The sequence below is a fragment of the Achroia grisella genome, unplaced genomic scaffold (genome assembly GCF_030625045.1).
Source record: "Achroia grisella isolate CSIRO2021 unplaced genomic scaffold, CSIRO_AGI_Agris_v1 utg874, whole genome shotgun sequence".
Classification (NCBI taxonomy): Eukaryota; Metazoa; Arthropoda; class Insecta; order Lepidoptera; family Pyralidae; genus Achroia; species Achroia grisella.
Window position 1 is genome coordinate 1699142 of NW_026713051.1, and position 14414 is coordinate 1713555.

At 31.0% G+C, this 14414-nt stretch overlaps 1 protein-coding gene across 1 annotated transcript in view; it reads right to left on the reverse strand.

Annotated features, from left to right (window-relative positions):
- The window catches only part of LOC131853048 (uncharacterized), a 121062-nt gene that overhangs the window by 31724 nt on the left and 74924 nt on the right, over positions 1–14414 (reverse strand). Inside the window, exon 6 of the mRNA XM_059203841.1 lies at positions 6081–6175. Within this exon, the coding sequence (XP_059059824.1) occupies positions 6081–6175 (95 nt within the window). The remainder of the gene's footprint in view (positions 1–6080; positions 6176–14414) is intronic.

The following is a 14414-nucleotide window of genomic DNA, read 5'->3' on the forward strand; positions in this document are numbered from 1 at the left end:
GTGTCGACTATTTCTTATATAAAATTATTTCTCGAATCGCCGGCGTATCTTGTAACAGAAACGAAGATGAATAGTTACTACATGAAATAAAATAATAATAATTCCTCTGATTTTAGTTTAATAATTTAATACTATACGATATATTTACAGTATTAACACCAATGGCAAATAGAATAGAATAGAATAGAATAGAATAGAGTAGAATAGAAAATCATTTATTCAAATAAACTTACATTGAAGCACTTTTGAATAGTAAATTTATATAGTATAAAACAAAGTCGGAGCCGGTCTCTCGGTCATATCTTTTAAAATACGCCACGGATTTTTATACAGTTTTCAGCAATATATAGTATGATTCAAGACGAAGGTTTATATGTATATTACATACGTGTTATAGTGCAGAACAAGCCGATAAATTCAAAGATATGTAATCCGTGTAAGCGAAGGAGGGTTGCGTCGCTAGTACGTATATAAAATGCTTATGGGATTTACAAACTTCAACGAATTTGAGGGGTAAAAATGTTATAGGGTGGTAGGGTGCCTGATTATTGATTAGCCTGTACTAACTGTATTTTAAAAAATGTCAAATGAATATTTTCGTAGCAATTGGGGCAAGTCTAAATAATAATAATAATCACCTTTATTTGTCTCAAATAAAAACTAATACAATTGCTGGTTACATAATAATAAATTTTTAAAGTAATGAATGAGACAAAACGGCCTACTCAGAGGAGGGAGTCCACTCTCTGCTATTATGTTATAGTCTGAGGTTTTTATAAGAGCACAGATAACATAATATTATATATGTTGATAATAGTAACAGTGGGATCGTGACTTCGTGTAGAGTTCTAGTCACGACTATATATATATTTTTACAGCCGTCTCGACGTAGATGTAGTGTGGATACCCTAAAAACTAGACAGCCGAAGATAGTTGTGAATAAATTGCAGTTCCGAACTGAAGGTTCTTTTGTATTCCCGTATTTATAGACATTCTAGAGGCTACGAGGCATTTAATTGATAATTGATTGGCTAGTTATATATATAATATAATCATAATCTTAGATCAATTAGTACAAGCCATTTAGTCCCAAGTTAAGCTAGTTAAGTCTTGTGTTATGGGTACTAGAACAGATTTTTTTATCATAAATACATATTATATTATATACTATACATAGAAATTATATTATACATAGAAAACACTTAGACCGATACAAACAATTATACTAATGAATACGTATGTTTGTGCCAGGCGAGGAATCGAACCCGCGAGTATCGGAAGTAAGGCGGTGTGCTAACAGAAACCGCTAGACCACTGTGGCCGTCATATATATAATCTATATCTATCGAGTTATACACATTATGTATATAAATCGTCGTAACTAATAATAATATAAATAAAGTTAAAAATAATGTCAATTTAAGGGACTATGTCATTAATTAAGGGGGTAAGTCGTTAATTAAGGGACTATGTCGTTAAATAAGGGGGTATGTCGTTAATTAAGGGACTATGTCGTTAATTAAGGGACTATGTCGTTAATTAAGGGGGTAGTCGTTATTTGATTTTGAAATTGACGAGTGGTTGGTTTATAATGCGCAGTTAAAAATATAAATCATTATCATAAGAATTTGGTAACCTGCACGTGACTGTATTGTGTTTATTTAGGTAATGAGTTATTTTATCGAAGTCGTTTACGAAACGCCAAATTGTTGGTTTTCCATAAAAGCTTAGCGCTAATCCACGTTTTGTGCCTTTCGGTAATCCTTAAATTGGTTGGCACACCAAAAGAGTGAATCCGTTTATTTACCGGGCACAACAATATGTGAAGTAGTAAAAATATTATTTTAATATACACATATAGGTATATTAGGTAATATTATTATAACTATACGCATACAAAGTAAATAATTTTAGTTTAATTGACCGCAAAGTGTATTTAAAAATCTTTTTTTAGTTTCCTTGATAACAAACGAAAACAGAAAATAGGTTAGTTACAAATAATTATACTCGAAGAAATATTCTGTAATATTTAAAGAAATATCAACGATAACGAAAAGGCTATATGTAATTACTTCTAAAGGTATTTATTATTAAATAACTGTGCCCGCGGTTGGATCCGCATTAAATGTCACTATAAAATATATGCTATGTGTTATTCTAATGCAGACGCTATATTACTGTAAAGTTTAATCAAAATTCGTTCAGTAGTTTTTGCGTGAAAGAGTATCAGAGTAACATACTCACAAACTTTCGCGTTTATAATATAATTAAGATGTAAGGATACTTTTACAAAAAAAAAAATATTATCATTGAAACAATAAATGTGGGAGCAAACGGTACAAAACTGAAGTAAGATATCTCTAAGGTAAAGTACATGTGATGTAACGTTTACATTAAATATACAGTCCAGTTGAGGGCCCCTACTCATTCCTCATTTAGAGCCGGAAAATTCAAATACCTACAAGGTGAATGACGTAACTAAGTACATATTTGGTCTTTTATTTTACAAATAATATATTATGAAAATAAAAAATTACTTTATCTATATATGAATTCAATTTCACCGATATTTTATAAACTAACTAGCTCTTGCCCCGGCTTCGCCCGGGTGTACATGTATTATATATATAAACCTTCCTATAGAATCAGCCTATCTATTAAAAAAAAAGACCGCTTCTAAATCCGTTGTGTAGTTTTAAAGATTTAAGCATATATAGGGACGGACAGACAGCGACAGCGACTTGTTTTATACTATGTAGTGATTATAAAGATACAGATATATTTCGCCTAAATCATTAAATATAAAATTTACTGCATCGACGATTAGTAAGCAGGTCTTTATACTCGGGCAATTTTCTATATATTAGACTCAAGTGTTGCTTTGTAGAAATATTTTATGGGCCAACAACGAAATGCAAAACAATTAGGCGACCACCTAATACAAAGTGGTAAACCACGTTTATTTTACGACTTAAACACTATTAATTAATTTAATATTTTACGACCAGACTGTTGTTATGACTAGGCAACCGTTGCCTATGAACGTCGTCCTGCATAATATTATATCATGCTTCATATGTCTGATATCTGATTGAATGCACCAATCAATCTATATAAACCTGAGCTTGATCTGTTGAGAAACTCTTTTGATATCAATATATTTAAAGTTTTCTTGTATTCTTTAATCAAAATTATAAAAACAAAGTTATATAATTGTCACTTCATTCTCTACCATCTTACCATTAAATACATTTTTCCAGTCACAAATAGTTTTACTACATATTTCTACAACATGATCTCTCTATGACCGATGATCTGGTAGCTTCACAATTTAATGTTCGTTACGTGGCTTGAACAGTACTGTGAGTAGGTAGTCAACTTGTAGGTGTAATTTTACTATTTAACATTATTAAAATTCGGACGTCGTATCAAGCGTAGCCGGTAATCCCACCGCCTACTGACTCCCTTGTTAAATAAATAATGACGTTTTGAAATGAGTTGCCCGGTCTTTATTAGAGCACTATAATAATTACGAGAGCAATCGATGAAATCAGGTAAGTTGTAAAAAATTACATACTAACATATTTGATATTAAACATTTTTTTATTTCGAAATATATACTATAAGTAGTACCTATATTAGAATTATTTGGCGGATTATCTGTCGTAAAAAAATTGTTATGATATATATATAAGTATAAATATAAAGTAGTTCGTTACATTTTCTAGGCTCTCCAATCGATCCCGCGTCCAATTCAGATGGGGATCGAAATTACGACGTCCTTAGCCGAGATTCGAACCCCTAACAGTGCCGTCAGATTAATGTCGTATCAGTTAGGCAGGAATGACCTCCAGCACCTTAAGCAGTAACATAAGTCCTATCGTGGGTTTGGAGTTCCATCTGCACTCTCCTATCGTCCGGTGAATTTGTAAAGGCCATACTGCGGTCAACAGCATTAGAGTAGTCCGAAAAAAACATTTTCTAAAAGTGTACAAATTTCATACAAATTTGTGTGAATTTGCGTTTCTGATTTACAAATTTATTTGAGGTGTAGAGAGGTCGTGATGGACGGACGAATATCGATATACATAATACTCTTATTTAGCAACAGTGTAGTAGGTATAGTACTACCTCTGACTACCTCAAGAGACCATGAATATTATTATTATCGGATATAAAATCGCGAATGTAACATTATTATTTCCGTATCACGGGTTTCAAATTTTATTGCCCGTGTTTTTCCGTTTATATGCCACCTACTGGGATATCAATATTGTAAGTATTTGTTACAGGGTTTTCCTCTTGTATGAATATCATTTTAACTTTACGCGTCATATTACTTTGTTACATGATGGATATATAATGCTAGTTACTTGTTTGTATATTTATATGCTTACGAGTTGGTTTATTTTTAAGGTAGATATACAAATGTTAGCTTTTATATTTTATAGGCGGAAAAGTAAGAGATCAGTTATTTGCTTGTAAGACCGGTCTGTTCGAGTTACGAACCTACTACTACAAAACTACTACTAAAAAAGAATCTACTACAGATACGCGTAATATTACTTCGTTACATGACGGATATATAATGCAGGTTACTTGTTTATATATTTATATGTTTACGAGTTGGTTTATTTTTAAGGTAGATTTACAAATGTTAGCTTTTATATTTTATAGGCGGAAAAGTAAGAGATCAGTTATTTGCTTGTAAGACCGGTCTGTTCGAGTTACGAACCTACTACTACAAAACTACTACTAAAAAAGAATCTACTACAGATACGCGTAATATTACTTTGTTACATGATGGATATATAATGCTAGTTACTTGTTTGTATATTTATATGCTTACGAGTTGGTTTATTTTTAAGGTAGATTTACAAATGTTAGCTTTTATATTTTATAGGCGGAAAAGTAAGAGATCAGTTATTTGCTTGTAAGACCGGTCTGTTCGAGTTACGAACCTACTACTACAAAACTACTACTAAAAAAGAATCTACTACAGATACGCGTAATATTACTTTGTTACATGATGGATATATAATGCTAGTTACTTGTTTGTATATTTATATGCTTACGAGTTGGTTTATTTTTAAGGTAGATTTACAAATGTTAGCTTTTATATTTTATAGGCGGAAAAGTAAGAGATCAATTATTTGCTTGTAAGACCGGTCTGTTCGAGTTACGAACCTACTACTACAAAACTACTACTAAAAAAGAATCTACTACAGATACGCGTAATATTACTTTGTTACATGATGGATATATAATGCTAGTTACTTGTTTGTATATGTATATGCTTACGAGTTGGTTTATTTTTAAGGTAGATTTACAAATGTTAGCTTTTATATTTTATAGGCGGAAAAGTAAGAGATCAGTTATTTGCTTGTAAGACCGGTCTGTTCGAGTTACGAACCTACTACTACAAAACTACTACTAAAAAAGAATCTACTACAGATACGCGTAATATTACTTTGTTACATGATGGATATATAATGCTAGTTACTTGTTTGTATATTTATATGCTTACGAGTTGGTTTATTTGTAAGGTAGATATACAAATGTTAGCTTTTATATTTTATAGGCGGAAAAGTAAGAGATCAGTTATTTGCTTGTAAGACCGGTCTGTTCGAATTACGAACCTACTACTACAAAACTACTACTAAAAAAGAATCTACTACAGATACGCGTAATATTACTTTGTTACATGATGGATATATAATGCTAGTTACTTGTTTATATATTTATATGTTTACGAGTTGGTTTATTTTTAAGGTAGATTTACAAATGTTAGCTTTTATATTTTATAGGCGGAAAAGTAAGAGATCAGTTATTTGCTTGTGAGACCGGTATCTTCGAGTTACGAACCTACTACTAAAAAAGAATATACTAATGTATTTTTAGAAGACTGTATTTCGACAGGTGGTATATTTACTTAGTTAATATTTATACGAAATGGAATTAACTCGATAACGGAGTATGATAGAAGACGTTTAGTTTTATTGTATATAAATACACCAAAAATATAATACAAATACAAATTATAACGGAATCAGAATTATGACAAATTGTGGTTTACATACCTCTACAATTGCTATTAGGTGTCTTAAGTAGTCGGTTTCCGTGAGTATCAGTTCTCGTATAACTGCCTGACGAGATTCTTCATTCGGTGGTAACTCTGAAAAAAGAAAGTTGTGTTACAAAAATGTGTTTATCTAATGTATGCTTACTGGAGGGAAATGGTGAGGTGGATGGCTGGAAAGAAGATTGTTTGTTATGTATATTAATGATTCTATTGCTAGCAATGTACGTTATGTTAACGTTCAAGAGGTTCTCCCTAGAAACCATCGTAGAAAACTCCCGATGAATTTTAGTATGATGATCTAATTGTATAATGTGATAAGTGTAATGTGAACATTAAAATTGGTCAACATCTTGTCGGAGGTATGCAGTATGAAACAGATATGATTAGTTTAAATATGAATGAATTCCAACGTTATTTTAATTTTGTTTAACTGTGTATTATATATATTTTATTTATGATTTTCATTTAATTTGAATTTGTTGTTTTAAGTTTTATTTTAATTGTAATTTATAATATACAGCGCAGAATACATACAGTATAAAATTTTTATTGAATTAATATGAATAAATGAAATTAATAAGGGACATGGACCACTGTCTGCGGAAAAATAAAAGAGTAAAAGTCATTTTAATGTCTAATGACAATATAAATTACAATAAATTTTCATACTTATTTAACATTTTTATCGTTCTACCGGCCATGTACCTCAAGTATGTGTACTTACTTTCGATTCTTGCGGCCATAAAGCAGCCATAATTCATTTCATATACATTGTTATTAACAGTATGTATAGTTGTTCGTCTTTAAAAATGTATAACAATTAAGAATTTCTTTTACGAAACTTAAACATGGGTAAATATATCATTTGGAATGCTTGTTCTGTGAATTAAATAGAATACGATCCGGGTCAGATGTTTTCATTTCGTTCATAAAACGCGCTAAAGAGTGCTTTTGGACAATGTAGAGGTCGTTGGTGTTTCAGTCGCGCCCAGTAGCTATAGTTTTATTTATTTAAGTGCCTATTCAGTTGGAAGTACGCCTCGTAGCTACAAGAATGGAACTTACACTGTATCTCTTTGTTTGGTTTCATATGTATTTAAACTTCTTTAACTAATTTTATCCAAACATGATCAAAGGATCGTAAAATTGAAGTACCACTTTTAGAACTATTAATATATTATATCAGGATAATATAATATGCTTTTTAGAATAATAATTAGTTAATTACTAATTAAAACACTCCCTTTCATTCTTTTCTTCATTATTTTAATATTACATGGTAAAAGTTACGACGTGAAAGGGTAGACTCTGTTCTAATAGCCTTGTCATTCTTGAAATCTAAATTATATGTAACGAACTCTTTTGATTTTTATTTACTTACTAAATTGTGTAATCATAATCTTGACATATTCATTTTATAAAGATATATTGTTGTCATACTAGTTCCATTTCAATTATCTCCTCACATAAACCTCAATACCTACCTGTCGTTCATCAGGTGCATCCAATACCTTCACTTCATATATGCTCCTACTTTCACACCTTCATACTCGTATTATTTACTATCGGTTTGTCAGACATCAATAATGTTGGCACAATCTCGCCTCCAATTAAAAACTCAAAATCTGTAGTTGCATTTAAACAAAAACATCAGAAATTTCAGTTAGAAAATAAAAATTTCCACTGTGTATGTAACTGTCCGTATTGCATTGTTTTACGTATGTGTTCAATCCATCATTTATTAGAACATACACATATTTACATATATGTATATATATTAATGCAACGCAGCACACAAGTGATCAAAGAATTTTCAAGTACTATCGACAGCGCCCGTTCACGCAATTTATACATTTTAAATTAATTAATAAAAGTCATCCACTACTCCCAATGTTTACAATGAAAATCAGCGCTTGGTCATTAATTACGGACCAGACACAACTGAGTGGTAACCAATGTGGTTGCAGCTGTATTTTTGTAGTAATTAATTATAATATTAAAATATTATGCATCTTAGTTACTTGTTATATACTTAAATATTTTTCTCTCATTTATTTCAGTTAGTTTTACATAATTATCTGCATTGCTGTCCTCATTAGAGGACAGCAATAAAAAGTTAAAACAGTAGGTACTAATTAAAAATTTAGTCTCGTTATATTACTTATTTTCGATCAACAATAAAAACATAATAACTTATTCTTATTAGTAGAATATCTTTTTTATTTTTTGCTATAGGGAAAATATTTACACAAAGTTGGTAGAAAGCAATCTTGCTTGATTATTGGTTTTGTTTCAATCACCTGCAGGTTCACCTCTCAAGGGAACTTGCTGAGAGTACCTGGCTAATGAATTATATTTCAAATTTATAAATGTTCTTGAGAAAATAATTAAATCGATTTTGCCTTGTCATTTTGTATTGATAATAATAATAATCGCTGGTGAATTCACACAGCGCCATCTAGTTCCAAGTTATGCTAGCTAAAATTGGTCTTATAGGTACTAGATAAATAATACGAATACATAGATGTATTGTTTTTCGTAAATACATACATAGAAAACATCTTGACCGATACGAACAGTCATAATCAAGAATACAAATGTTTGTGCCGTGCGAGGAATCGAACCCGCGACCGTCGGAAGTAAGGCGGCATGCTAAATCGCTAGACCATCGAGGCCGTCATTGAAAATATCTTTCTTATGTTGATTATCTTATTTTAATTTGACCACAGATGACTCTTTCAATACATATATCTCTGTAACTGAGAGCATCGTGGCCGTGCTGTGGTTAAAAAATTCATTTATGTTTCTTGTCAATTCTTCTCAATTTAATTTGTACTAGCTACTCTCCCCAACTTCATACATTATATATATAAACCTTGCTCTTGAATCACTCTATCCATTAAAAAAACTGCTTCAAAATCCGCCGTGTACTTTTAAAGATTTAAGCATACATATGGATGGGCGACAGCGACTTTGTTTTATACTATGTAATAATAGACTGTAAAAATATCTGCATTAGTTTTCGAAAATTCGTAGGTATTTATTTATCACCGATATTATTTCTACATATCTAACTTCTTTCTTGTGTTTTTCAGAAACAACGATCTTGAAATATTGGTACCGAGAATTGTTTGTGAAGAGGTGCTTCCATTGAATAATCCGGGAGTTAATAATAAATTTGAATTTAGCAGTAGAATTCTACGTAAAATTGTAAGAGCTCAATTAGCGAAAACATTTGTGAACTAAGAATAGTTCGGTTCTTACTACGGCTCATCGGCTTCAGAAACTTTACAGTTCCAGTAGTTCAAATGGAACAAAGTATTCAACTATCCGACATCCGAACTACCGCCGTATTAATTTGTACCTAACAATACTATTCTGTCCATAATTCATCTATATTTACACATATAAATAAAATTGTAGTGAATGTTTGTAACATTGAAATAAACGTTTTTACTACATACATATGAATATCAATACGGTACATACACTAAATAACATTTTTTACAATTTTTGTCTGTCTATCTGTCAGTATGTTTGTTCTGGCTAATCTTTGAAATGGCTGGACTGATTTTGACGGGGTTTTATTGGCAGGTAGCTGAACTAAGGAGTAATATAGGCTACTTTTATTTTAGAAAAATAAAGTTTAATTCCACGCAGACGTAGACGCGGGTACAGCTAGTTAAAAATATACAAAAAGAAATTGAACCAAAGCAAGAGACAGCCCACTCAGTCATCTCTATAAACAGCTAAATCAATAAGATGAATGTGATTATTCATACTCAAATACTCGACTTATACACTTTCAACAATAACAACAGCATTTGAATATTTTATTGTTCCTAAGAGAGATTATAGTCGCTGTTGAACTGAATAAAATTGTTCCAATTCCCAGCTCGAGTGGGACGCCGACATTCGTTAAAGATTCTCTTAATTTTATGGTTCACCTATTAATATTTCTTACGTCGTAAAACGTTCACGAGGGGACAATCGAGAGCGAATATTTGTAGTAATTGTATGGCAGTATTAAAGAAATTTATTATATACTAGCTGTACCCGCGATTTCGAATTTATTTTGTAAAATAAAAGTAGTAGTTATTACATCAGCTACCTGCAAAAAAAGTCCCGTCAAAATAGGTCCAGCCATTTCAGGATTAGTCGGAACAACCAGATAGACAGAGTCAAAACTTGTAAAAAAAATATTTTGATGTATGTACAGTATTTATATTCAAATCAAATCATAAAAAACGGTCACTTTATTTTCTAAAATATAAGTAGCCTAAGTTACTCCTGCAAGTAGTAACTTAGGCTACTTATATTTTAGATCCTGCAAGTAGCTGGTGTAATACACCAGCTACTTGCAAAAAAAACCGTCAAAATCGTTCCTAATCTGTAAAAATACTAAATAATAGTAAAAAACGGTTATTTCAATAGTATAAACAGGCACTCCAATTTTATTTATATGTATAGAATATAGATGTACTATTAATTATTTTAATGCATTATCGCTTTGTTACTTAGCAGCTTTGTCTTTACAAATAGCGATGCCTGAAGCCTTTAGAGTAACTAATACAATCCATTCATGTGTGTAGTGTTAACACAGAATATATAGCGGGACACACGAGTATGGCATCATACTGACAATCTGTTAATTTATAGGCCTCCATTGTTCATGTCAATAGACTGTTACCACGAGATAGGCCTGGCTTTCATATCAGTCAAGGTACAATAACAACTACATCGTAGCTATACAATATCTGTTGCATACAAAGGTTATCTAGTAATTAGAGATAAGCGCCTAATAGAAATAATCTTTAGTCAAATGAACTAATCAATATAGGCATTTTTGAATAGTAATATTTTTTACTCTATCACTCATTCGGAACGCGTCATCACAAGAAAAATGAAAGAAACTTGTGTTTTCATTTCTTTAATGAATGTCACTTTAAAATAACAACAAAATGACACTTTTGAATAAAAAAATGTTATCATGATTATCATTACATAGTATAAAACAAAGTCGCTGTCGCTGTCTGTCCCTATGTATGCTTAAATCTTTAAAACTATGCAACGGATTTTGATGCGGTTTTTTACACAGATAGAGTGATTCAAGAGGAAGGTGGATATGTATAATACATGTACACTCGTGCGAAGCCAGGGCTAGCTAGTTAGAGATAAACACCTAAATAGAAATAATCATTTATTAAGTAAACTCAATACACGCGTGTTCGAATAGACATATTTGTTTTATTCTACCACTAATTCGGAACGCAGACTCATTACAAGAAGAATGAGCATGAAGTTATGCATTTCACTATAACAAGTAAGTAAAATAAACAATTACTTAAAATATTAATCTACGAATATCTCCAAGGAGGGGAGAAGAATGGTTACGATTTGCAAGTTCATACAAGTCCTATAAGTCAATGAGCTCGTAATTAATGTAGAGATAGGGAGGCACCACCGTGCAGGTGGATAGGGACCGTTCTTCGCGGTGATATAGAGTAACACAGCATGACAAATGAGGACATGTTTTATTGTTATACATACGTGTATATTATGACAAAAGTGCGTACCGTATATCAAATGTTATCGCTACTTTGCGTTGTAGATGATGAACTTCAACTAAATTATACTTGTTTGATATCTAGTAAGTTTATATTGCACTTTTATATATAACTATATAATTTATATACCAAGAAAATGTTATATCGAGTTACAAAATAAATAGATTAGATTCTGCCATTACGTTCACTGAGAATGTGCCATAGGTATTTTTATCTCTTTATACTGACTTTATTCAGTCATTAAAAAAACATTTTGGTATAATACATTATTATGAATTCCTTATGTACATCTTTTATTTTATATTATATATATATAGTGGTTCTGGAGTCTATTTATTTTTCAGTATTAATTGTAAGATTTAATATTATAAGCTTTATAAGGTACCAGTGAATCATTGAAAGGGTCCAGTTCAGAGAATTCAGTATCATATTGTTTTAAGCAGCGACAAAAAAACCAGTTTGCAGTTATTAGAGAGAATGTTACGTTACATTATTGAAATAGTAATAAACCGATATTTGACGGAAAAAGTATCAAATATTTTTGTAATAACTATAGAAAATAATATGAGTAAGTAATAGTAGAGAAGGAAAAATAAATTTGTTAATATGGACACACTACATAAGTGGAAATTGTATTAACTATTTACATAAGAGGATGTTCAGAGGATATTGTATTGAAAGCTAGTCTGAGGTTTTATGTCAACAACGCTAATAGTATAATCTTGAATACCTATTCCACGGTGATAAGAATAATATTCAGATGAAATTCGCTTCGTATAAGTAGTCCCGTCCGTTATGTGTTCTAACCGAGTAAGCATACAATTTGTCACTGCTCCTTTTCATCTCAAGGATTTTGTAAGATGCAACAATATTGGTAAGGAAATGAAAACTCGAAATTCAGTATTATACCAACGGAGTGGTAGATTATAGTTTATGAGAAACTATTGAATTAGTTATTTTCAAATTTTCAGTATCTACCAGCTTTGTGAAGGTAAGATAATTGTATATAACTGTAGTTATAATCAAAATTATTATGGATATTTCCGTAGTTTTAGGATCAATTACAATCATGACTGTAATACGTATTTATTTTTAGATCATTGCTTTTATTTATGGTAAATTCGTCATTGCCTAATGCTTTCTTTACATAACTTCTAATTGAGATGGTATGGAGGTAGTAGTAATCAAATTTGGAAATCGAATAATTAATATCTTACATTATATATGATTATCTATGTAATATATTAATTGTTCAATATCCAAATTACTGATATACTGATTACTGTCTACCTCAAAATCTTTTTAATTAAAGGTTAACGTAATGTTATATTTTTTTATAAATCCAAGAAATCTGACTACAAATACTTATACTACTTAATAAGAATTTCTAAGAACCCTACCATTATTAAATAATTTCAGGTCTGCTTTCTTTTATTGGACATAAATATTTTACGCGGTAAGCATTGTTTCACAATTTTAATGTACCCTAATATTTCTTTATGATCCCATGGATAACTGATTGTTTACTTTGTTACACAAGTAATCTAAGTAGTAAAAAAGTTACTGAACGCTCTGTAATTTTATATAACCGAATGTTACGGTTAAATATAAAATAAAATAAATTTAGTCTAATTATTTTTAATTAGAATACAAACGAACTATATTAATGAAATATTAAACAAATACGACAATAATATTTAAATAATAATTTATAGTTATTCTAAATTGTAAAAGTTGATAATATTACGAAATTCACTAATTGACGGACCGTCTAGACACTAGATAACTATAAATAACACGAGCCAAACTGCTGGGTCTCGAAACGTGAAATTTTATTTCTTACATGACAATGTTTGCGTTAATAGTTCAATGAATTTAAGTGAGATAAATTGACAGTATTGATTTTCGATACTAAGAAATACTGAAGGCGCCGCGCCGTTGCAATTCTATTATAGTTAAGGAGAAAGACGAGACGCTACCACCTGAATAGAGAGTGCAATATTTGTACCTGTTGCGGGTAGGGATGGTGATAAATTAGAGGAGGATTGTGTAGGCGTTGCGGAGGGGGTGGCAGACAATATCGGAGCAGCTGTGTCGCTGACACTGATGTTGAAGTATCATAATGAATATTCTGTACATTATTATAATTTTCGTAATTTTTATCTATAAATTTTGCATAATTTAAATTATTAAATAACAAACTAGCTTAATTACAATAACGACTTAGAGACAATTAATTTATTGCAAGGTAGTGATTATTGTCTATAGACATAAACCACTTGTAACAATTATGTGACAATACACAGTGCTAGACAGCACTAGCTAGCTGTCACAGATATGTACTATAGAACTGCACATCTGTTATTGTTCCCGAGCATTAAACTATTACACCTCTTTACCCAGTAATTTCAAAATGGAACATAGTTCTGCATAGATAATGAAGAACTGTAATATGTACAGGCGAGAACGTACAACCATATATTATATTGGAATACAATGCAGTGAAATCAAAGTTGAAATTGTAGGTCTAGGGAGCGGGGCGTGTCGCGTGCCGTACGGCTAGCGTGTACCTAATCTACGTGATCGATGCGAACTCAAATACTGCCCAAATATTGCTCATTATAGTAGAAGTCTTCTCGCTATTTGTTTTACCTCACTACAAATTGAAAATAGATTAATATTGCTTGTCTGTACTTAAATTTATTATAATTCAACATTATAAACGAAAGTGCATTATTCGATTAAAAAATAAAATTAATAAAAAC